The following is a 26,721-nucleotide window of genomic DNA, read 5'->3' as shown; positions in this document are numbered from 1 at the left end:
AGGCCCTTTGCTGTTGTTCTGGGATTGATTTGCACTTTTCGCACCAAAGTACGTTCATCTCTAGGAGACAGAACGCGTCTTCTTCCTGAGCGGTATGAAGGCTGCGTGGTCCCATGGTGTTTATACTTGCATACGTATGTTTGTACAGATGAACTTGGTACTTTCAGGCATTTGGAAATTGTTCCCAATGATGAACCAGACTTGTGAAGGTCTACAATGTTTTTTTTCTGAGGTCTTGGCTGATTTCTTTTGATTTTCCCATGATGTCAAGCAAAGAGGCACTGAGTTTGAAGATGGGCCTTGAAATACATCCACAGGTACACCGCCAATTGACTCAAATTATGTCAATTAGCTGATCAGAAGCTTCTAAAGCCATGACATCATTTTCTGGAATTTTCCAAGCTGTTTAAAAGGCACAGTCAACTTAGTGTATGAACTTCTGACACACTTGAATTGTGATACAGTGAATAATAAGTGAAATAATCTGTCTGTAAACAATTGTTGGAAAAATTACTTGTGTCATGCACAAAGCTGGTCCTAACCAACTTGCCAAAACTATAATTTGTTAACAAAAAATGTGTGTAGTGGTTGAAAAACGAGTTATGACTCCAACCTAAGTACATGTAAACTTCTGACTTCAACAGTAGATGTTATATAGATGTTATGACACAGATGTTATGAACTAGATATTATGAAATAGATATTATGAAATGGAAATTATGAAATAGATATTATGAAATAGATATTATGAAATAGATATTTGTGACATGTAGATAGTCACAGACTTTGGTCTATGTTGCTGGTGGCTTTTCTATCTCTCTGCCTGTTGACTAGTAACAACACCTGTTACATTTAGCTGTTTTGTTGACAACCAGCAGCCAACCTGACTCTGTCCTTTCCCCCACAGCGACAAAAGCTGATTCACGTGCTAGAGGAAGAACGACGCCTGCGATTGGACAGTGAGAAGCGGCTTCGGGAGGTGACGGACGAGTCGGAGCTGGGCCGAGCGCAGATGGTTTCGCTACAGCAGCACTTCTCCAGGTAACATGCAGCCCCTACGCACGCACACACACACACACACACGCATATATACATACACACTGACACAGGCACAGACATGAGCGCACACACACACACACCGCCGTCCCACGCGCCATGGCAATGTTTCCATGACAACAGACCAGTAGGCACCACCAGCTTACTGTACCACTGTAGCATGACACAGGTCAGACACAACCTATATAGACCTAGATACATTCTGTCTATGCTACCATCAGATTGCACTGTCGTACTCATTGACATAATGCCAAAGATTTTAATGCCACAGACTTTGCCACGGGTTTCAAACTAGGGGCCAATTTTAATTTACACAGCCATCTCTGTTTTTAAATCCTTTGTGTTGAGAAATCTTTATTGCAAACCGTCTCTTCATTCATCTCTTGGTGTATCACTTCATCAGTCAACCTTGACTGTATTGAAAGACACTTTTTTTTTTCTCCAACATTTAAAATGAAGGAAGGATGAAGTCTTTGTCAGTTCTCTGACCGCGAAGAATGACAACTGCGTCGAGAGTCCATTTGCCCCTTTACTATAGGATCATTTACATCCTACTGCAGCCTCATTGAGGTGTGACGTAAGCGAATTCACCACTCAGCTCAGAACTGATGTCATAATTAGGAGATAGTCATTCAACGCACTGCCGCACGAGAATAACCCGTGGATTTTTAGAATGAGCGCTGATCTTCCCATTTTAAATTGGGCGAGGAAAATCTGTCCGATTAAAATAGTGTGACATTGTATTGGAGTTAGTTGTCTGGAGTTAGTTGCTCAGAATGACCTCTGAACTCTGTGGGTCATCATAGTTGTCATGTAGTGTTTTAACTATGGGGTCAGTACAGCTATGGTACAAGTCTAACAATGGTATAAGTGTTTCTTCTCTAAGTTTTGTAGTAGTATTGTAAGAAATCTGACATTCTTAAGACCGCAAACACCAAGGGTGTTTGTGGGCCAGTGGCTACTGTCGCTGCCCTTGGTCAAGGCGTTTGGAGTTTAAGCATCCCCCAAAATCGCAACAATGGTGTCAGAAGTGGGATTCGGACCCACGCCTCCAAGGAATGTCAGATGTGTCACAGTGTAATGGCTACTATGGCAACTCACCCGCTTCACTCAACCGCATTCACAACAGCTTTGATGGCTAACACACTGCAATGCACATCAATGAAATGTTAATAAACTTATATCCCAATGATTCTATATGGTGTCAAACTTAATGGACCAGTAGTGGTTAAACCATCAGCATGGGCCAATGTCATTACAGCCCACGAGCTCAACATACCCATGCCCCACAACTCTGTATCTTGCTCAGCGTTGGCTGTGGCATCCTGTCACCATATATCTATATGCGTATCCATCAACATATTCATTCTGTAGCGGAATTCCTTTATCCATGTGGGCGTACAGTATGGATTAGATTTTGCAGTCAGCACAGAGAACACAGTCAGCTCAGACATGCTATTGTGTATCTGTATAGTAGCTAGCTACCCCCCCCCCAATATGGAATAATGCCTGAGGAGTCAGGCACAGATCATTCAACACAGAGATCTAATAAAAGTCAGTGAGCGGGGGGCGACATCGTATCATGTTTACATAAGTGCCTGTCTCCAGTCTTTGTCCCTATTCATTTCGCACTTCCCTGACTGCCTCTGTGACTGCCTCATTTATGTCTGCCATCAGTCTGATCCCCAATCAGTGTCTGACTCAACCAGCCATAGCCTTATTATGTGTTCTGTCACATCATCCAGACTCCCGGCTGATCTTAGATCTGTTTATATTCTGGGCTATCACTGGCGCGGACCAATGAATCAGCTGATGGAGTTAGCATAACGATGCCCGATGTCCCATAGCCCGAATAAGTGAGGCGGGCTAGACTGGGTGTGCATGTATGTGTGTAGGGGAAAAAATGTATTAGGCCTATCTGTGATTGGGTCCTGCTCTAGTCCCTTTGTGACAGATGCTTCCGTCGCCGGGCGGTTGCCTCTCTCCAGACGGATTGTTCTTATTGGCTGTGAATCCTGTGGATGACTGCATGCCTCCTCGGCCCCTAGACTGTGGAAGAACAATGTAGACAGGGATTCCATTATGTCCTTATAATGCTCAGCGAAAAGAGACCTTCCCACCACACGCTATAGGAGATGAAGTGCTTGGCATTGCTGGTGTAATTCTCCCTCTATTGCTCATAGTCAGTAGTGGTGGATGGCAGTAATTTCAACAAGGATTGATAGAAATGTGTTTTTTTAACATTATATAGCTCTTGTTTCTGTACCTTTCAGTGCCTATTAAAGCAGGTTTCCCTGCAGTGACAGACACAGAGGAGCTAAAAGGCTTTAGAGAGACTCAGTGGCTTGTTGAATTCATAATGTTTGTTTTTGTATGTTGGAGTGTCTGGCTGCATCGGTGGATTCGGGTGTGGGTTGGGGTGTGGGTTCGGATGTGGGTGCGTGTGTGTGTGTGCTTGTGTGTTTATTGTGTACATGTTAGTGTGTGTGTGTGTGATTTGCGTGTATCCCTGCATGTGTGTGTGTACTTGGCCTCTCATTGGATTATTATGTTTACATGGGAGCCAGAAATGTGTGGCGGTGGTCGCAGTGGCAGATGGGACATCTGTGTGGTCACTTTAATTAAGAGCTTACCAGCCAGCAAACCAGTCAGTCAGCAGGCTGCCCACACTGTCTTCAGCCTGAACCTTTGACCCACTTGATAATGCCAGCTCTGCACTCTTAAGTCACTGACACACACACACATTGTGTGTAGTGCTTAGTTCAGGATGATTGAGCATATTGTGCCATCTTATAGTTGCATTATTTCATTATCCCACTAAAATCTGATTCTCCAGTGAAATAACCTTCCATTGTACCTGTTTCTTTGCTTGTCAAGGATAGAACCTATGTGCCCTAAATACATCTTGGCAACATATATTTTACATCAAAATGCACTACTTTTGACTAGAGCCCTATGGCCCATGCTTGAAAGTAGTGAACTATTTAGGGAATATGGTGCCATTTGGGATGCAGACATAGCCTACCATTCATTTCTCATCAGAAGAGAATAGCCTCATCCCATGAATGTGTCTCATAGATAATATCCAGGAATTATGGAGGTTGATCTCTTTGGGTGCTTTCACACGTGGTCCCTTTGAGACCGTTTTTGCATCTCCATGCAAGAGGCGTCACAACAGTCCCTGGTTCGTATCCGGGCTGTATCACAACCCACAGGGCGGGACACAATTGGCCCAGCATTATCCGGGTTTGGCCGGGGTAGGCCGTCATTGTAAATAAGAATTTGTTTTTAACTGATGAAAGAAAGGTAAAAGAAAATTACAATGAAGTCACATTCAATGATGATAGTGCATTGAAATAAGGTTAGAATAGGACCTCTAAATTGGATAAAGATAAAATACCACAAACACATATCAATATTTTGGTAACATTTTTGTAGCCTGCGGGAATAATGCTTTATAACATGTTATGAGCCTTTATGGCCCTGTCTTAAAGGGCTATAATATGTTATGTCTGTCTATATGTAACAGAACCATATTTTTTCAGTCGAACTTCATTAACATAACAGGACACCCTTTTTTGTGAAGTTATTAGAGAGTCTGTTTTAGTTTCGTCTTTCCACAGCCTGGTTTCATAGACTAGACGTAACATAGTAAACGTACATTCGGAATACTCAAATTAGTATGATATGTTATGTTTGGTATGGTATGGTTACTTAAGACAGAAACGAAAGTAGGGTGGTTGGTCGGGGTGGATGGGTAGGGGTATAATGCAAACGTCTAACAACCCAAATGTGACGTCTAGTAAACCAAAGGTTTTGAGTGCGAATCTCATCACGGACAACTTGAGCATTTTATCTAATTACCAACTTTTCAACTACTTACTACTTTTTAGCTACTTTGCAACTACTTAGTATGTTAGCTAACCCTTCCCCTAACTTTAACTCTACACTTAACTTCTAAATTTAAACCTAACTCCTAACCCAAACCCCTAGCCTACCCCTAGCCTAGCCTGCTTTGCTTTATCTTGGCCAGGTCGCAATTGTAAATGAGAACTTGTTCTCAACTTGCCTACCTGGTTAAATAAAGGTAAAATAAATAAAAAATAAATAAATAAATAAAGTTAGCCACCTAGTTAGAATTCCTAATATATATTATGTTTTGCAAATTCAGAAACATATTGTACGTTTTGCATATTCATCATATATAATACGAATTGTAATTCGTAACATATCATACAAAATTGGTGATGGACATCCACAAATGAATGCATACCATATGAAATATAACATATCATACTAAATGGAGTGTCCCAGATTTATGTACAGAATAATACGAAATGCTCTAAGACCAGGTTGCTTTCCAATCTCCTGTTTTGGAAAACCAAGGTGTTGTGTGCTGATATGAGAGAGTTATGTTAATGAGCTCTTGTTAGATCCATGGCATCTCGCTGTCTCCCTCCGTCCTTCACTCTGATCAGGGAATAGAGAAAACACACATCAGAGAAAGCCTAAGAGTGGTGCCAGACGAACCCCAGGGAAGCACAGCTTTTTACTAGCCCCAGCGGGGATGTGTGTGTGCTTCCTGATGTGCCTCGGGGCTTTCTTTTCGGGAGGTGAATGTAAGGGCAGGAACCTGATCGAAACATTCGTTTAGTAGTGGGTCGCCTGGCTTTTTTCTCTGTTTTATACACAAAAAGACGTCATAGTCTCGGTTCCCAGTTTTTTGTTTTCCTTTGTGTTCATGTCTGTCCTCAGATCAGCAGGTCTGCATTCCTTAAGGGACTGGTCACTCACACACTCGAACCCCACCAACACACACACACCCTCCCCCATCCCTATCCAGCTGAGCATTAAAGGGGAGGAGACCCCAGCAGGAAGGTCACATGGTCGGCCCCTGACTTGTGTCAGCCCTCAGGGAGCTAGCTCTAGATTGGTCGTCATTAAAACTCAGGGATTAGTGGAAGACTTAGAGCCCACAGAGTCCACCCTGTAGGTTATTTACACCCACAGGGGCCTGACACTGTAGAGAGAGGACAGAGGACAACGGGAAACCACTAACAGGAGCCCTCTCAACTTCTCGAGGGCTGAAGTTTGAACAGTTAGTAGGACAGAAGCAGAGTTACATGGACAAGTAGCGGGAGATGGAGGTGAAAGAAGGTGGCCGTTTGGACTTTACAAGAGGTTGACTGGACTGGATTGTAAGGAGAGCCTGAGTCACATCACCCCCAGCAGTCTATCCCTCCTCCACCCCTCCCTCCTCCCTACAGTCAGACAGGATGTCCTGTGGACAGACATGGACCCGGGGGCCACTGGGGCCCCCCATCAAAGGCTTCCACTTAGGGCTTGGCCTGAAGATGAGGGAAGCAGTTTTCAGGTAATGAAAGATCCAGGCTCGCTCTGTTTCTCACTGTCTCTATTTGTCTTCAACACTTGTCTAATGTACCTTTCTGGAGACAGAATTTTGAAAACTCCGGGAGTACTCAGTTGCATGCTGGAGAACTCTTAAACCTGCACACTAAAGCCTGTTTTTTGATAAGGTCCTGGCCACCTGCAATAATATGCTGACTAATCAATGGCCTAATGGCCTCCAAGAAACTTATCCACGCTCTCCTTCTTGACTTTGAATCAGCTTTGTCTCTACAAGTTGAGTTCCTTGTCAGGATAAGGGAGGCATATGGACTACAGGCTTGTGACTACTAATAACAACAGCAGATGATGACTCTAGGTCTAGATTTACAACTCTGTGGAGTATTCTGTCTGCACGTTACTGGTGGTGGGTGGGGGGGGTAGGATGATGTAAACAGGCAGGAATGAGTGGATGGACGTTCAAGTCCAGACGTGTTGTTTGGAGAGTCATGCTTGGTTTCAGACTGCTGAAGCTGGCCCCCACAATTACCACAGACTGAGAGAGGGGAAGAGAGGAGAGAGACCATAGGGTCAGGCTATACAAACACCACAGACCATGGTCATGTGCTTACCTCGTTAACGTGTTAGCGCGTTCCGGCCCACAGCTGTACCGGCAAGTTATCACCCGGCCACAGCGAGATAGCTAACACACATATTCCCCTGATTCCCAATGAGCTCGGTGATTGCGTTTGTGTGCACTCACATTCAGAGATCAATGCCCTTTTAGGCTAATCAAACACCCAATACCATTTGAAGCATTTCAAACAGGGCCCCTCGGTCGGAGCAGCTGCAGAGTTGATTGTAGCGCTGTTTCACACCCCGCACATCTGGCGGTTTCTTGAGGAAAAAACAGCCTCTTTGCTGTTCCACTGCATTTCTCCGTCCCCACCCTCCCTTGTGCCGCAATTAACCGAGTCACAGGAGTTCTAACGTAGTCGGGGAATTGGAATGATTGAGTTTATTTAGGGGGATTAGGGGAGGTTTTGAAATTACATTTCAGAGGCTGATCAACTTGGAGAGGTTATTCAGATGTAACCGTCTGTCTATCATTACTGTATAGTGGTGACAGTGGAGGGGAGGTCACTCCGTTTATAAAAAATATACTTATTACAGTGTGTGTTAGATTACACAGTGCTATCTGTAACTATGTCCGTAACCAAGACCTCCATGTTGATACACATACTCTACTTTGATCTGCACTCTTAAGTCACTGACACACACACACACACACACACACACACACAGACACTAATTCCCTTCCGCTACGGATTAACCATGTTGGTTGTGATGATATTTTACAGGCGTACTAAACGAGGTCAGATTACATGCCTGTGTGAAAGTAGGGCATCCGTTGGTTCACACATGATCAAGGCTTTCCTGTCTTGCCACTGTTCAAAGGGCTGCCGCTGGGTAGGATGCAGACCAGCAGACTGCCTGTGGCACAGTGACATGGAATATGCAGTGACCTTATGGAAGTTGTATGGATCTGGTGGCGGTGGCACTCGTCTGTGGCAGTCACGCAGGCAAGGCAAGGCAAGGCAAGGCAAGGCAAGGCAAGGCAGGCGACACACGACACACAGGAGCTGTCTATGGTGTAATATGAACACCTGTCAACACACGATCAGGCAAGTAGACTGATACACATGGTCAATGCATAGAGACACTTTGGCTATTGTGCTTTAATAGCCGCTACTAAAGTCATTTATTTAGAAGGTTGAGCCAGTGGGGTTTCTGTCTGAACGTTCTCGAGGGCGCCACTTTCTCCTCTATAGCCATTGCTCGAGTGTCATTGGACGCTTCCGCCTTGTTCTGTTTATTTGGGATCGTTTTCAAAACCTATCAAGATGTCCACAGTACCGACTTGGATACACATGATCCCAAATGCTGACCAATAAGAACATCTGTTTTGATTGTTTACAGCGGGTCATTTCATAGGGAATTCTCAGAGGTGTTCTCCTACCTCATCAAAATATCGAGAATAAAGGCGTTAACATGGCGCCCGGCTATGGATATTACTGTACAGATGTATGAACATATTTAAACTCAACATGGGAGTCAAATCTAACTTGAAATGACCCTGTACTTCATTACATAGCAGCAATGCCAGGCACAGTAGATGCTTATGATAGGGAATGACAGAAGAGCCTGTACAAGGCCCTCAGCTGGGATAGGTTGATTGTGAAGGGGAGAGAACCTGACCACAGGCCACCTTCTCCTCTCCATGCCCCAAGAGGAGCATCCAGGCAGGGGGAGGTTTGAGGAGGTTGGGGGACAGCTGTGCTCCTGGTTTTGCTGTGGAGTAATCGGATTCATCCTGTCATCCTCCCTAAGTGTCTCCTCTGGGGCCCGTCAGTGATGTTCTGTGTAGCATGTGGGCCACACATGCTACTCTTCACACGCACATTCGCAGTCACACACACACACACAACCCTATCACCCTATCACAGATCCTCCGGGAGCCTCCGAGGGCTAGAGGCCTCTGCTCATATGGGGCCCCTTGGCTCCCAGCATACTGCTAACTGCTTCCTATGGCCAGAGATGTACATGTGGAAAAAGCATAATGGATTTGCTTGAACTCCAACCTCAACTAAAGGAGGGACAAGAGGTGGAAGAACAAGAGGATTGTGTTTTCAAGAGGAATTAACTCAAGTCTTATCCATATGTCCATGCAGTGACTTGTTGGTCGCATGTTTGTGAGAATTGTACCCTATGTGACATGGTACTTCACTCAAATGAAATGAAAATGGTGGCAGCATCCTGGAGGTTGTCGTTATCTCTCTCAGAAGAACAGGAGGCTGTAAAACAGTGACATGACTGCCTTGGTCTGCCTGGCCTCTGACTGCCTCACTCGTCCCTTTGGTGTCCCCCTGCCTCCCCACCATGCATGTGTCATTGTCAGGGGTCAAAGGTGACTTGAAAGAGCCAGTGGTCCTAGGGTTTAAGGAATTTGTAATGCTTCCCTTGTGCCAAAGGGGAACGATGCACCCCCCCGCCCCCAACACTGGATGTGTATCGCCTGGTCAGAGAACGAGTGTAGAGACCCCAACAGCATTTGTTCTGAGGGCTTTATTAGGGGTCCAGGTCACTCAGGTAGGAGGAGAGGGTAGAGGCCAGTACAGTCCCCATTACAATGACCCATTCTGGTCGAAAAACACAAAACAAAAGTTTGAAAGAGGATTTTTTTTAAAGTGGCTTAGCTTAATCTATCACCCTGCCGGGCAATTACATGCATTTACAGAGGTGGAGGAGATTTAGTGGAAAAAAGTGTTCAACCTGAAAAATGGAACTTCAAGAATGCTGAGTCGGATAGTTTGGGTGAGTTTTCCTGGAGCTGCTGCCAGGTAAAGATAAGGCAAGGATAATATTTATCCATCAAGTCATGGTGACCCCTCGTGACCCCAATCCAGCCACAACCTGATGATTGTTCCCTACTCTTTTTGGGGGGGGGGGCTTTGTCAAACCTTCTTAATGGGGGTTTGGGAGAGCTCAGCTCCCAATACCGTGTTGATGGAGTGGGAGTTTGGTCCAGGGCATTTCCCAATGCGCCCCGAGGCTGCAGTAGCCAGGTGGACCAATCCAACCCATGAGCTCATGGTCTCACTCTTTATCTTATCTTTATCTCTTTATCAAATAAGTCTGTTTGTCTTTCAGTCTGTCTTCCTGTCTGTCAATTTGTGCTATTATTGCTTGTGTACAGTATTGCCATGACGACACAGCAGTGATTTACATAGCAATAGAAAGTGTTGGTTTCAACTCAGCCTCCCTAATCCCTGGCAGCCAATAAAGCTCCATGTCTGCTGTCCATCCATCCATCCCTCACACTCATCCCAGGCTGAGTGATCCCTATCCTGGCTTCCCCCCTGTGGCCACAGACCTGATCCCTGGTCGTAGCCTAGCCGCAGCCTAGCGTCGACGCAGCAGGGGCTGTCCTCCTCTGGCTCAGGCTTAACATGGGACATATGGGAAAGGGTTTCCCTCCCTCCCCCTTTACTTCTCCCTCCCTTTGGACTTCTTCCGTTACCAGACTATGGTCCTGACTGGGACAGCGTTGGGATTGGATAATAACCCACCACAAGGCAGGCCACCTCATAGAAAGCGAGACTGGTTGAGACTGGCTGGCAGGTTGTGTGTGGTTCATGATTCCAACGCAGTGACCAGCTAACGGACGACCAACCAAACGTGCTGGCAGTGTCTGTTAGATGGGAAAAGCACTCAGGCTTGTATGATTCTTGTCTGGCCTATTTTAGTGGACCCACATTTTGATCTGTGTCTGGGTCATCCGGTGACACTCTGAGAGCTGAGTGCTGAGAGCAGGCTGGCTGGTCCGACTGCTTGTCCCCATGGAGCTCAGGGAAGTGTGCACGGTGTTTGTGGCAATGTTTAGGAGAAGGGATGTTTGTAAGAACCAGAATGGACCCAAATTCAGCAACATGGGGTAAGTCGGACTGAGGCAATCTGATCAGTGTGAGCGTTTAAAGATCTGTGTGTTTGTGTGTGTGTCATTCTTTTTGCTAAATCCTTGGTTGTGCATGAAGCATTGTTAGAGGTACCTCTGAGAATTCATTTAATTTCACTTGTGTCCGTTCTACACCCGGAATAGCGCTTGATCGTTTTCATTGACAGGTGATAAAAATGGCGTCCCATTTGAAGTCTGGACGGCGGTGAACGTTTTCATGGCTTTAATGGCAGGAAGCTGCAAATCTGTGTTTCAATGTTCGGGCCATCTGAAAGTGGCTGAGACATGAGTAATGTGAGACACAGGACGCAGGGGAGACCGCCACACAGGGTGTTCTACCTCTAACAGGCTATTTTGGTCCATCAATGGTTTGCATGTTCTGACGACTTGTCAAACACACCTCATTCAGCTCATTCAGACATCTGGCTTCCTTCCCCCATTGGATTTACTTGAAGTTATATGTGTGTGTATGTGTGTGTGTGCACGTGCGTGTGCGCGTGTTTTACTTATACCTGGGCCTGGAAATTGATTGGAGACTTAATTGTACTTCCTGGCTATTGCCGACGTGTTTGAAATTCAGCTGGTGCAGTCTGGGGGTCAAACGAGTCAGGCTTTGCTTTCCTCAATCCATCCATCCCTGCATCCTTCCCTTCCTCCCTCCTTTTCTCCAGCGAGGTCCTCAATAGAAGGTCATTTACAACCACTGAGATTGTAACCACATTAAGTAAGGGCTGTTTGGACACAGATTTAAGCTTTGATTCTACACACAAAAAAAAACAATCTTTCACATCTTTCTTCACGAAGGTTGTTATCAGCTCTAATGGTTTGGGTTGACATCTAGTGGAGTTGATAAGTGTTTCACACAAAAATAGGAAATTCCCAACAGATTTTAAATGGCAATGTTATTACATTTAGTATAATAGACAAGGTTAATGGCTCAAGTTGTTAGGCCAGAGTCTGATTATTTTTTTTATCCCTATGTAAATTGAATTGAAGTGATATCATATTCACACTATATACAGCACATGTGCGACTTGAGGATGTTTTGAAATTGTCGATGGATATAGTTACGATCCTAATCCAAGTGTATTATTAGAGATATGAAATAAACACTCAGAATCTTTGAAACCATTCTCACTCTATTTGATTACATATAAAACCATACAAAATGTAATACAAACATTAAAAGCATTATGCACTTGAAACAACCTCGCGGATCTCCCTCCCCTGTCCTACTGCTAAATAGCTTCAGAAAACACTATAATTCCTAATCAGTACACCATCAAAATGTGATTATCAGGGGTAATTGTCCAAGACAGTCCTATTTGTGATGCTCCCCCCAGATGAATCGGAGGGAGAAATGTGTTTAGAATTAATGGGAGCTAAACTTGAACCCACCTTTTCAAGTTTACAGAGACAATAGAACTACATGTTATGTTCAGGTCACTGTGTGTGTAGCTGCATTAATCTACTTTAGTCATGTATGGTGACGAGGGATGAGATGTGTCATATGTAAATTGTTGGTTTGTAGCTGAAAAAACACTTGAGAAAGATTTGTTTGGCTTTCCTCTCATATGTAGCTTTTGAATGCCAATGTGGCAGCATTACGACTTGTCATAGCGTTGCGACATGTCATAGAATACCGACTTTTCATAGCATTACGGTACTTATCATAGCATTACGACTTGTCATAGCATTACAACTTGTCATAGCTTTATGAACTGTCATAGCATTACGACATGTCATAGCATTAAATCAAATCAAATTGTATTTGTCACATGCTTTGTAAACAACAGGTGTAGGCTAACAGTGAAATGCTCACTTACGGGCCCTTCCAAACAATGCAGAGAGAAAAAACGAGAAATACTAGAAAAATAATGGGCCAACATGAGGAATAAATACACAATGAGTAACAATAACAGGGTTATATACACAGGGTACCAGTACAGAGTCCATGTGCAGGGGTACGAGGTAATTGAGGTAGATTTGTCCTGTACAGTACATATTTATTTTATTTTATTAATTTGACCATTTTATTAAACAAGCACACATAAAACTTAAAAGCCATACATGCACATTAATAAAATCATGGAGGATAACACACAATAAAGTCTGGGACTTATTTCCATTGTGGTCCTCTTGAGACAAGATGGCTGGACAAGATCAAACACAGTATGGCAGTGAAATAATAAAACAAAAACATAGAAGAAGAACATCTATCTCATCAAAAACAGAGAAGAAGAACATCTATCTCATCATTCCAGTTACATCATAGGGGTTATTCATATGGGCACAGAAGACATCAAACATATTTTTACTTTATTTTTACAGCTGTCCAGAGAGGACATTGTTTTTATAGTCAGAGGCAACTCATTCCATTCTGTGGCTCCAGTATACAAGAAAGTACCTTTCCCAGCATTACTCCTGAACCTGTATAAGCACACATCAGCAACACCTGATCTGGTGCTGTGTTTGTGTGCATCCCTAACACAAGGAAAGTAATCACTTAGATATCTGGGAACAGGACCATAAATACTCCTGTAAACCAAACCTAGTCTAATCTGGGACACACTAGCCTCAACAGGCAGCCAGTTTAATTCCTGAAAGCAGCTCCTGCCTATGTGAGTATGTGGACTCACCTTCAATATTACCCTGATCAGCTTATTCTGGGCTATCTGGAGCTTCCCCTTCATAAGTTTGGATAAGCCGCCAAACCAGGAAGTACTAGCATAGTCAAAATGGCATTGAATGAGGGCAGTAGCTAGCACTTTCATGGAGTCCTTATCAAGCAGCTTGGACTTTCTAGCCAAATATGTCCTGGGATTAAGTGCTGGCATTAACATTCCCTAGCACCTTATTGGCCATGCTCACACGTCCCAAGCTTCCATCAAGGATACATCCCAGTAGTTAACAGAGGTTTTAGTAGTCAACACCTCACCCCTAACTCTACTCTGATTTCAGATGACCTACACAATTTAGGTCTGGATCAAAAAAAAATTGCTTCAGTTTTCCCTAAGTGCAGAGATAGCTTATTATCTCCAAGCCATATGCTAATGTTAGTAAGCTCTGTGCTAAGTATGCTCTCCAACAGTTTTACTTTTGTGAGACATCAGAAGTGTAGAGTCATCCGCATAAAGAAAAAGACAGCAAGAACAAGCATCTTTCATATCGTTAATATACAATAAAAACAGCAGAGGCCCAAGCACGCTCCCCTGCGGAACGCCACAACTCATTGGTTTTAACTGAGACAGTGAACCATTAACCTCTACTACTTGCTCCCTTCCTGATAAATAGGACTTTACCCAGCCTAGAGCGATACTGCTTAACCCCAGCGCCTCCAGTTTGGAGATTAGGAGAGAGTGGTTAACTGTATCAAAGGCCTTCTGTAGGTCAAGCAGTACCATTCCACACAGATTTACCTCATCAATCTCTTTCCTGATGAAGTAAGTCAAGTAAAGTAGACATGAATCAGTGGAGTATGTTTTTCTAAAACCCAACTGAAAATCATACATTAGACCCTGTTTGTTAAAACATATTCATACATTTGCTCATGTACATTTCGCTCCAGGATCTTTGATGTTACACAGAGGTTAGATACAAGCCTATAATTCCCAGGGTCAGACTTTATCTCCTTATACAGAGGTATAACTTTAGCTTGTTTCATGTCCCTGGGAAAGGTGCCTTGTTATAGATAGGGATAAAGTGACATACAGTAAACAGTAGCAGCAGTGTATGTGATGAGTCAAAAGATACCGTATGCAGATATTCAGGGTAGCTACGAGTTAACTATTTAACGAACTATTAGAAAAGCTATTCTGAAGAGCATTACAGCTAGTCCTGGACATTCCTTATTCATAGAATAGCATTTTGACAGTCACAGTGTCACGGCTGTTGAAGGAAGAGGACCAAGGTGTAGCGTGTTGAGCGTACATGTTCTTTTATTAATACAAATGACGCCGAACAAAACAATAAACACTACAAAAACAAACCGTGAAGCTAAAGGCTATGTGCCCTAAACAAAGTCAACTTCCCACAAAGACAGGTGGGAAAAGGGCTACCTAAGTATGGTTCTCAATCAGAGACAACGATAGACAGCTGCCTCAGATTGAGAACCACACCCGCCAAACACAAAGAAATAGAAAACATAGAAATAAAGAAACTAGAATGCCCACCCTTGTCACACCCTGGCCTAACCAAAATAGAGACTAAAGGCCTCTCTATGGCCAGGGCGTGACACACAGTATGGAGTCAGGCACCTTGTAGCTCTGCATGTATTATGAAGTCAGACTTTGGTACCACTCTGCAGTGGCTTCCATCCATATCCATGGTCCCTTTATCCCCCTCTGCTCTCTCTCTGCTTATATGGTGCACATACAGGACCCTGTGACTTCAAACAGTCTGGGGAATCCACCGCATGTTGAAGTCATTCCCCTCAATCGGCACTGGAAGTCTTTGTGCACGTGTGTGTAAGTGCGTATGTACTGCAGGGGACTGTTTCTGCCCATCTCTCTTGGCCAGGCTGTATATTTGGGATTGAGCCTGGGCTTGTCCAGCATTGCTGGTTGGGACTTTGAGGCATGTGCTCTCATGATCTGCCCTGAATCAGCCCCTATTAAAAAACACACAGAGACCCTTTCAAGTGCTGGCTAGCCGCAGCCACCAGACATCCAGCCTAGAGCCCCTAGTCCTCATACACAACACAGGCCAGCCAGAGGAGAGGAACATCAAAGACCCCCATCATCCTGTCATTTAGCCATGTGGAGGTCACCGGGGTCAGACCACTGCCTCTCTACACAGTGATGTTCTGTCTGTCTGGTAATGTGGTGGAGAATGTGGAGAATTTGATTTGAATGTGTTTTTTGAGGGAAGAAAAGATCTTGAGGGAATGAAATAGTGAAATAAAGTCGTTTTGATAAAACAGGAAAAAACACAACATTTATAATATGGTATCAATGTAAATATTGGGTAAATAATGCCTTTGCTCTCCTATTCATCTAGTGAATCAAAGTAAGGATCAGGAGTTATTCCTTACGACATGATCTGACCAGTAAATAATTCATGACCCTGGTCATACTGTAGACACACCGGTATGTTTGTGAAGAGGATGACTGAATCCCAGTGTATTTCAGCTCAGCCATATTTGTTTCCCAACTAATGTTAAGTCAATAAACTCTGAGTCAGTTACACCATGTTAGTTACTTCCAATACCATACTAATCTAGCATGACCATTCAGTCACAAAGACCTTGACCTCACTACAATGTCCCAGTCCCACACCCCCTATACCTGACCACGGTGATTAAGGACAGTGTCCTAAGCGGTGGGCTACAACAATCTGCCATAGACCTGACCACTCACTCAGCCGGTCAATCAGTCAGACAGTCAGTCAGCTAGCTAGGCCTGATTTATAGCCAGCTTTTTTCCTGCTTCCAACTCAGTCTGCCAGATGGTGTGGCCGCTACCGATGGCAGAGCACAGCCCTGCCTACACTAAAGCCATGGCTTTGCCTTCGTGCAACAGTTCAACTGTGAAAACCGCAATGGGAAATCCCTGCTCCATAATGGTATTTGTCTCCTGAAATGTCACAGTGGTTCGTTCGCGCCATCTTTTTGTACTCTGACTTGTAGGCCTATTTCCAGCCGGGTCAACGGAGGGAGCCCTATCCTAGACAATCTTCCTAAAGGGTCAACTCTCACTGGATGTGTTTTTTACCTGGAATAGGCCAGGGGAGAATCTAGAACAAGAGGTAATGCCATTGTAGGGATTCATATGGGAATCAGGGGTGAGGAGTAGCATATTGATGTAGGCTGTGGGGTAAAAGTCTCTGGTTTGCATTGAGAGAAATCATTATTTGGCACAAAAATTGAGGCACAACCGTATCACAAGTCCCATAGAGGCACTGAGGCAGAGGCAGTCAGTCAACACTCTGCTTCAGTGGATGCACTTGTGAACCTCCCCAGCGCCATATGTACCCAATCAGCACCACATCATGTGGTGTACCACGTACTGTAGTGGAAAGGGACTGGGGTATGATCCAAAACCCACCCGTCCCCTCTTGTGTCGCTGGCCCTAAACCAATCTCCCCCTTCTTCGTCTCCCTCTGTTTGTGTGTGTGTATGTGCAGGATGGAAGAGACAGTGCGGACGCTGCTGCAGAACCAGGGGGTGCTGGAGCAAACAGCCGTGGACACTGTGGACATCATGAAGGCCTACAAGGTAACACCGCACTGCTCAGCACTTCTCCAACATGGGCTCTCCTTCCTGCTCTTTATAAAGCCAAACCGTAGAGGCTTGTGTAGGAGAAATACTTTGTTTGGTAACACATAGACCATGCATTAGGATAAGTTGTTGTTATTCACCATCAATTAGGAGTGGCCTTACTATTATATATATGCAGATAGATTGTGGCTTCCATCAATGTAATTGTCTGAATCTTTACCGTTCCCCCATATGTACAGTTGAAGTCAGAAGTTTACATATACTTAGGTTGGAGTCATTAAAACTTGTTTTTCAACCACTCAACAAATTTCTTTCTATAGTTTGGCATGTCGGTTAGGACATCTACTTGCATGTATGACACAAGTCATTTTTCCTAACATTGTTTACCGACAGATTATTTCACTTATAATTCACTGTCTCACAATTCCAGTGGGTCAGAAGTTTACATACACTAATTTGACTGTGCCTTTAAACAGCTTGGAAAATTCCAGAAAATGATGTCATGGCTTTAGAAGCTTCTGATAGGCTAATTTACATCATTTGAGTCAATTGGAGGTGTACCTGTGGATGTATTTCAAGGCCTACCTCCAAACTCAGTGCCTCTTTGCTTGACATCATAGGAAAATCAAAAGAAATCAGCCAAGACCTCAGAAAAAAACATTGTAGACCTCCACAAGTCTGGTTCATCATTGGGAACATTTTCCAAACACCTGAAGGTACCACATTCATCTATACAAACATAAGTACGCAAGTATAAACACCATGGGACCACGCGGCCGTCATACCACTCAGGAAGAAGACGCGTTCTGTCTCCTAGAGATGAATGTACTTTGGTGCGAAAAGTGCAAATCAACCCCAGATCAACAGCAAAGGACCTTGTGAAGATGCTGGAGGAAACAGGTGCAAAAGTATCTATATCCACAGTAAAACTAGTCCAATATCAACATAACCTGAAAGGCCGCTCAGCAAGGAAGAAGCCACTGCTCCAAAACTGACATAAAAAAGCCAAACTACGGTTTGCAACTGCACATGGGGACAAAGATCGTACTTTTTGGAGAAATGTCATCTGGTCTGATGAAACAAAAACAGAACTGTTTGGCCATAATGACCATCATTATGTTTGGAGGAAAAAGGGGAAGGCTTGCAAGCCAAAGAACACCATCCCAACCATGAAGCATGGAGGTGGCAGCATCATGTTGTGGTGGTGCTTTGCTGAAGGAGGGACTGGTGCACTTCACAAAATAGATGGCATCATGAGGGAGTAAAATGATGTGGATATATTGAAGCAACATCTCAAGACATCAGTCAGGAAGTTAAAGCTTGGTCCAGATGGGTCTTCCAAATGGACAATGACCCCAAGCATACTTCCAAAGGTGTGGAAAAATAGCTTAAGGACAATACAGTCAAGGTATTGGAGTGGCCATCACAAAGCCTTGACCTCAATCCTATAGAAAATTTGTGGACAGAACTGAAAAAGTGTGTGCGAGCAAGGAGGCCTACAAATCTGACACAGTTACACCAGCTCTGTCAGGAGGAATGGGCCAAAATTCACCCAATTTTCTTTCCATTAAAATAACATAAAATTGATCAGAAATACACTGTAGACATTGTTTATGTTGTAATTGACTATTGTAGCTGGAAATGGCAGATTTGTTTTATGGAAGATCTACGTAGGCGTACAGAGGCCCATTATCAGCAACCATTACTTCTGTGTTCCAATGGCACGTTGTGTTAGCTAATCCAAGTTTATAATTTTAAAAGACTAATTGATCATTAGAAAACCTTTTTGCAATTATGTTAGCACAGCTGAAAACTCTGCCAACTAAACTGGCCTTCTTTAGACTAGTTGAGTATCTGGAGCATGAGCATTTGTGGGTCCGATTACAGGCTCAATTACAGGTTTCTTCTGAAACTCGTCAGTCTATTCTTGTTCTGACAAATTAAAGCTATTTCATACGAGAAATTGCCAAGAAACTGAAGATCTTGTACAATGCTGTGTACTACTCCCTCCACAGAACAGTGCAAACCAGAATAGAAAGAGGAGTGGGAGGCCCTGGTGCGCAAGAGGACAAGTACAGTACATTAGTGTGACTAGTTTGAGAAACTTTGAAGAGGCGTCTCCGGGATGCTGGCCTTCTAGGCAGAGTTGCAAAGAAAAAGCTACGGCATATTCTTGTGTGGATTTTTGTTTGTGCTGTTCCTTAGATACTCAAGGTATCTCACAGAGCTATTTATCTCCCTCACCAACTTCAAACATCAGCTATCTGAGCAGCTAACCGACCGCTGCTGCTGTACATAGTCTATTGGTAAATAGCCCACCCATTTTCACCTACCTCATCCCCATACTGTTTTTATTTATTTACTTGCTCTTTTGCACACCAATATCTCTACCTGTACATGACCATCTGATCATTTATCACTCCAGTGTTAATCTGCAAAATTGTAATTATTCGCCTACCTCCTCATGCCTTTTGCACACATTGTATATAGACTCCCCCCTTTGTTTTCTACTGTGTTATTGACTTGTTAATTGTTTACTCCATGTGTAACTCTGTGTTGTCTGCTCACACTGCTATGCTTTATCTTGGCCAGGTCGCAGTTGCAAATGAGAACTTGTTCTCAACTGGCCTACCTGGTTAAATAAAGGTGAAATAAAAAATAAATAAAAAAATTGACACAGAAGGTCCTTTAATTATCCATGTGAAATTACGCTCATTTAATTATGCCCAAGTGACCTTTCAAACAGCATCGTAGGAAAAAAAGTGGAAATGTGTGAGCTAGAAGCAGTTCGGTTGTGTTACTGTTAGGGGAGGTTGATAAAGGTCACACCATTACAGTTCATGGAGGTCATGTCTTGTACTAGTATGTTTCATGCCACATTTGAAATGTAATTTAGCTTCAACTTTTTCATTTCCAAGCCTCATCCAAGCCTCATACATGCATTAGCTAGATTTATTGTGGGTGAACGTAGGGAGTATAACCCTATGGCTGAATCCCCTATTCCTTATGCAGAGCACCATTTTTGACCAGGGCCCATAGAGTATATAGCACTAGGCATAACAGGAATAGGGTGTCTTTTGCGATGCAGTCTCTCTCTCTCTCAGCGGTGGACCATATTTCCACATAGTCAGATACCCTGTGATTATTCAAATGATGGGTATTATACAGAATAATAGCAGCCCCAGAATGAATCAACCTGAGTGGATTAATTAAACATGGAATTAGAATCTGTCAACGTGTGCCAGTGTGGGGGATCGATTTCTCTCTAACGTGTGCCAGTGTGAGGGATCGATTTCACTCTAACGTGTGCCAGTGTGAGGGATCGATTTCGCTCTAACGTGTGCCAGTGTGGGGGATCGATTTCTCTCTAACGTGTGCCGTAACGTGTGCCAGTGTGAGGGATCGATTTCGCTCTACGTGTGCCAGTGTGGGGGTGCCAGTGTGCCAGTGGGGATCGATTTCTCTCTAACGTGTGCCAGTGTGAGGGATCGATTTCGCTCTAACGTGTGCCAGTGTGAGGGATCGATTTCGCTCTAACGTGTGCCAGTGTGAGGGATCGCGCTCTAACGTGTGCCAGTGTGGGGATCGATTTCGCTCTAACGTGTGCCAGTGTGGGGGGATGCCAGTTGGGGGATCGTTTTCTCTAACGTGTGCCAGTGTGGGGGATCGATTTCGCTCTAACGTGTGCCAGTGTGGGGGATCGATTTCGCTCTAACGTGTGCCAGTGTGAGGGATCGATTTCGCTCTAACGTGTGCCAGTGTGAGGGATCGATTTCGCTCTAACGTGTGCCAGTGTGGGGGGGGATCTAACGTGTGCCAGTGTTCGCTCTAACGTGTGCCAGTGTGCCAGGGGGGGAGTGTGAGGGATCGATTTTCGTGTGCCAGTGTCTAACGTGTGCCAGTGTGGGGACGTGTGCCAGTGTGGGGGATCGTGTGCCAGTGTGGGGGATCGATTTCGCTCTAACGTGTGCCAGTGTGGGGATCGATTTCTCTCTAACGTGTGCCAGTGTGAGGGATCGATTTCGCTCTAACGTGTGCCAGTGTGGGGGATCGATTTCACTCTAACGTGTGCCAGTGTGAGGGGGATCGAGTTTCGCTCTAACGTGTGCCAGTGTGGGGGCCAGTGTGGGGATTTCTCTCTAACGTGTGCCAGTGTGGGGGATCGATTTCAGTGTGCTAGTGTGGGATCGATTTCGCTCTAACGTGTGCCAGTGTGAGGGATCGATTTCAGTGTGCCAGTGGGGATCGATTTCACGTGTGCCAGTGTGGGGGATCGATTTGCCAGTGTGCCAGTGTGGGATCGATTTCGCTCTAACGTGTGCCAGTGTGAGGGAATTTCGCTCTAACGTGTGCCAGTGTGGGGATTGGGATCTAACGTGTGCCAGTGTGGGGGATCGATTTCACTCTAACGTGTGCCAGTGTGGGGGATCGATTTCGCTCGAGCTTGTTTGAATGGATGCAGCAAACATACACATGTGGAGAGAGACATATGTTAGGTTACCGAGATGACTGTACCTACTGTGACCAGATGCTCAGCAAGCAATCAGACATAACAGGGCTGTGGTAATAATTAATGGTACCATTACTGGGGGAGAGATATGGGTCATATTCATTATGCACCAAACGAAAGAATACTCACTCAAACAGGCAGGAACGGCCTGAACTTGTACAATAAGAAATATTATTTATTTTTTTTACTACAGAGTGTCCAAATGAATACGACCCTGGTTTCAACGTGCCTGCAAAACAAACTAATCAAACAAAGTCAAGATTGGGAACCACCGGCATGTTTTAGCCAAGATTGGATTAGTCCTTTAAAAGTTCAAAGCAAAACATAATGCTAGTGGTTGCCAAGGACAGCATTTCCAAATCATGTTCAGGAGGGATGGACGACTTGATTTGGATGCATTTGGATATGGCGGCGCTAGCAAGGACTCAACCTCATCTATCAATGTCTCCAGCCATGGCTCTCTGCGTCCGCCGCGCTACCGTGAAAGCCAATCGTCAGACTTGACAATTAACTGTCAAGGAGGGAAGAGAAGGTTTGAATGAAAAATTTAACAAAGGTGCACAGGTGTACATCAGGCGAGGTGAGATTTTAAGGTGAAAAATTGGGGGAGGGAAGTCCAATTACTTGCATTGCAAAGCTCATTGGCTGGCTATAGGCATGTGGTGAGGTTTACACGTCATCTAACTCCCAGCTCAATTGTAGTTTCATCCCTCTCCTGGTCCTTGATCAGATTTGGAATAGGATGGAGATAAGAGTGTTTGTGAAATGGATGTTGCAAATGAAAAGGGCGGTGACCTCCTCGATCAGACTAAGCCATGCATGTTGAGTATTTAAAGGTGTCTCAATCTCTCCTATTGAAATGTACCTACATTTAGGATTCATGGCAACTATATCACCCCAGGAGCAGTGTGTGTGTTTTATATAAAGAACATTCAATACATAAAGATAAATGCCAGGTTTAGTCCAGTGAGGATTAAGCCTTCCATATTATCGGCATATCACTTTGTTTTGGATGCAAGGAAATCCATCATAAATCCCCACTGGTAGGGTTTTTGTATTAAATAGTAAGGAAAATGGTGTTTGTTGTAAATACAGTATATTAGATTTAACAACAGGCTATGCTATGGTTTTCATATGACTCAACATCACATACAAAACAACGTGGTGTACTGATTTAAGACCAAAGTAGCATGATGTAATTTATTTGAATGGTAACATCAGAGGGAAGAAAAATCCCTCCTTGACTTCTAGGGTAGTGTGAAAATACTTAGAATAATTGACAGGCAACACATGCCATATCCTCCTTTAGCAGTACTCTATATCCTGTGTTGAATGTACAGCACCTAATTAGCTAGTTAATGTCAGGATGCTGTCTCGTCTGTGACTGTCTTGGTGGGCCATGCCCAGCGGGCCTGGGGATATCATGGACCCCGTCATTTTATTGTGTTCGCTTTTAATTTCCGCCTCTGTGCATCAGTGTCACAGCTGGAGACTGAGGCAGGGTTTGAAGGGGGGGGAGAAAGAGGGGTGTGGGGTCCTCTATCGGCAGACAAGATGGAGAGGTCTCAAGGTCACTGCCACACTTTGGAAATACAAGTGAAGCGATTAGGGATTAGGGGATGTTTTGGGTGTTGAATTGTTTTTTTCCCCTCTGTTTCTTTTTCTCTCCTTCTTCCTCTCTCTCTCCTTCTTCCTCTCTCTCTCCTTCTTCCTCGCTCTCTCCTTCTTCCTCTGTTCTCCTTCCTCGCTCTCTCCTTCCTCTCTCCTTCCTCGCTCTCTCCTTCTTCCTCGCTCTCTCCTTCTTCCTCGCTCTCTCCTTCTTCCTCGCTCTCTCCTTCTTCCTCTCTCTCTCCTTCCTCTCTCTCTCTCCTTCCTCTCTCTCTCTCCTTCCTCTCTCTCTCTCCTTCTTCCTCGCTCTCTCCTTCTTCCTCGCTCTCTCCTTCTTCCTCTCTCTCTCCTCTCTCTCTCTCTCCTTCCTCTCTCTCTCTTCTTCCTCTCTCTCTCTCCTTCTTCCTCGCTCTCTCCTTCTTCCTTCTCTCCTTCTTCCTCTCTCTCCTTCTTCCTCGCTCTCTCCTCCTTCTTCCTTCCTCGCTCTCTCTCCTTCTTCCTCGCTCTCTCCTTCTTCCTCGCTCTCTCCTTCTTCCTCGCTCTCTCCTTCTTCCTCGCTCTCTCCTTCTTCCTCTCTCTCTCCTTCTTCCTCGCTCTCTCCTTCTTCCTCTCTCTCTCCTTCTTCCTCTCTCCCTCCTTCTTCTCTCTCCTTCTTCCTCTCTCCCCTTCTTCCTCGCTCTCTCCTTCTTCTTCTCCCCCTTTGTCTCCTTCTTTCTTTCTTTCTTCCTTCTCTTTCTTTCTTTCTTTCTTTCTTTCTTTCTTTCTTTCTTTCTTTCTTTCTTTCTTTCTTTCTTTCTTTCTTTCTTTCTTTCTTTCTTTCTTTCTTTCTTTCTTTCTTTCTTTCTTCTTTCTTTCTTTCTTTCTTTCTTTCTTTCTTTCTTTCTTTCTCTCTCTCTCTGCCTTTCTCTCTATTTCTCTTTTGCTCTCTCTCTCTCACTGTCTCTCTCTCCTCTCGTCTGTCTATCAGGATAAGCTCTCGGAGGAGGTGCAGAAGACACGTGACAGCCTGGAGCAGAACAGCAGCGGTAGCGGCCCACAGCCGTCTTCTGGAGACCCTTTGCTGGCAGACATCAGCCGAGCGGAAGAGTTTCAGGACCAAACAAAGCTCCTTCTGGAGCGTCTGCGCACCCTAGAGGTACAGTTCAAAACATGGCTCCGCCTCTCTTCTCTTCTCCTCCCTCGTCCGCTTCTCCCTCTGCGACCAGGCTCTCCTTCTTATGTTTGCAGTCTGGAGCATAATGGTCTTATCAAAGTATTGTGCGCTCTGCTGTTTGAAGAGCAAAGCGCTCCACGGAGGGCTCAGGTTTCGGGACTTGGGGCCTTTACAACTGTCTTTGTTCACTTCCATAGCGCTGTTCCACTGTGTGTTCTGTTCTCAGCATTAGCAACAGTTGAGTCAGAAATCCATTTTGAGTAATCCTTCTGATTCTGATTGTTTCCGACCATACAGTACACCCACTAAACTGACACACCAGGCTTTCAGATCTCCTCAGCAATTGAAGGGGTTAAGTCTATTAAGACTTAATCAAATTACGCTCAGAGACCCACCTACTCATTTACGAAGTGGCCCTCGCTGATGCCGCGAGGGTCTGTGGCTAATGTTCAAATACTTTGAGCTTATGATAGAGCCCCTACCGGAGTGCCCGATGGGAAAGGTTTGGTTTTGAGCTTTTGGGACTACTCCATTGGTCCCATTGCAGCGAAACAAGCTCAACCAAGCTCAATCAAGTGTAGAGAAACTATTAAAAAAAAGGAATAATACTACTTGAACCCAGATCTTCTCCTAAGCCACTATGGACAGCTCAGACATGAGAAAACGCTGCCAGAGATAATAAAGTACCCAAGAAACCGGCACATTCTACAGACATTATTAACGGTGACACTAACTCTACGCAGACAGAAATTGCAGTTAAGGCTAATTACAACAAAATGCAGTGTAATTGCTTGTTGCTTTATGGCTCCTCTATCACTGTATAAGTTATCTTCCCTGCAGTCGAAGAAAAATAATGGCTGGCCTGTCTCGTGATTTGTCAGAGGAAGCGACCCGTATTACCCCAAAAAGCTACATTCTAAATGTATCTGCCTTTTCCTTCCGTCCCGCTGCATCCGTGATGGATGCTCCTCCAGAAGAGAACCGGCTAAAACAACAGCGAGGCAATACATCACTGGCCCTTTGTTATGTGTAAACGGTGATGACACTAAGTAAGGGCGCCCATTTCTATTCCCCCCCCCCTCCTCCCCACCAGCCCAGCCCAACTGATATCGTTCATTACCAGGGTGGGCATGCTATGCCTTTATAAATGGTGCTTACTTAGATTGAATCCTTTTGAGAAAAACTTTGGAGGGAGAAAAACGTGGATTCTTTTCACAGATGCTTGAATGATCAGTTAACGCTGCTACTCTAATTTATATATTTTTTACGCCCCCGACCCCCCAAAATGAGTTGGGATTAATCTTGAGCGGACATAGGATGGAATACCGCTGCAAAATTATATACCTGTACCTAACTCATCCATTCCAGCTCAACTCTCAATGCTTCTAGCTTTCCACACAAGTAAGTGTTGTAGAGACTCCATGGGAAGACAGAGCAGGCAAGTGACTGGGTCTTGGGTGACTGTCTGCATTTTGAGCAAGTGTGCATGCCCATTGCCCAGCGTTGTGCCCATGCAGCTTGGTTGGCACAGTTGGCAGCCGGGTGCCAGGGACAGGAGTCCTGGTGTACAGGCGTCACAGAAGGACAGCTGGCACTCTGGTCTCAGTGCAGGGCTGGCTCTAACTCCTGTTCAATTACGGGCCGAGTTAGAACTGACTGTGGTGCAGCCAGCTCTAGCCCTGTCCATACAATCCCTCCTCCCTTCTCCGCCCTCCTCACCCCAATTCAAACCTACTGTGAGCCAGAAGCAAAAACTCCTGCTGTCTATAACTCTGTTCTCTAGCTAGTTACCTTCCATTGAAGTTTACAAGAAAAATACATCCATGATTCTAGAAAAAAAACACTTCTCTAATCATGGGAACTCTAATCATGGATGATCATGCATGTATTCTATTCTATACAAAGCCATTTATAATGGCTTGCATAATTGATATGTTTCAAAATCTATGGCAATAGCAGTTGTATGCTTTAATTACAGCAGCTGTAGGAGCAATACATTGACAGCATGTGCTAATATGAATACATGTTTATTACGTGATTTAGTTGCTCTTTTCATCCCCAATCAATCAATCAATCAATCATCCCCAATGTTTTTTCTGACATGAGACATTTATTTAGTTTAGCATTTGTTGATAACGCATCGCAGCCGAGCACTTGCATTCATTCACAGTAATATTGACTATGCACTGTGGCTGTACAAAATATTGTTTTTCAACTAGTCTACTCTTTTTTTCCCCTCCCAGACTCAAATAATATTTGTATTGTTAGATTGTCTGCAATGTCAGACTTTCTCCGTGATGTTCTGCAATGCGAGA

General features: G+C 44.4%; 1 protein-coding gene across 6 annotated transcripts in view; it reads left to right on the top strand.

Moving 5' to 3' along the window:
- Positions 1 to 26,721, top strand: part of LOC112255162 (nck-associated protein 5) — a 175,752-nt gene that overhangs the window by 97,512 nt on the left and 51,519 nt on the right. For all 6 annotated transcript variants that reach the window (XR_006083685.1, XM_042323988.1, XM_042323989.1 and 3 more), the window contains 3 exons: positions 908 to 1,041; positions 17,042 to 17,132; positions 24,221 to 24,388. Coding sequence is in view for 5 of the 6 variants with exons in the window: in XM_042323988.1 (XP_042179922.1) it covers positions 908 to 1,041; positions 17,042 to 17,132; positions 24,221 to 24,388 (393 nt within the window). In the remaining variant the exon portion in view is untranslated. The remainder of the gene's footprint in view (positions 1 to 907; positions 1,042 to 17,041; positions 17,133 to 24,220; positions 24,389 to 26,721) is intronic.

The sequence above is a fragment of the Oncorhynchus tshawytscha genome, linkage group LG07 (genome assembly GCF_018296145.1).
Source record: "Oncorhynchus tshawytscha isolate Ot180627B linkage group LG07, Otsh_v2.0, whole genome shotgun sequence".
In the NCBI taxonomy this organism is placed as follows: Eukaryota; Metazoa; Chordata; class Actinopteri; order Salmoniformes; family Salmonidae; genus Oncorhynchus; species Oncorhynchus tshawytscha.
This window is presented reverse-complemented; position numbering and strand designations above follow the sequence as displayed.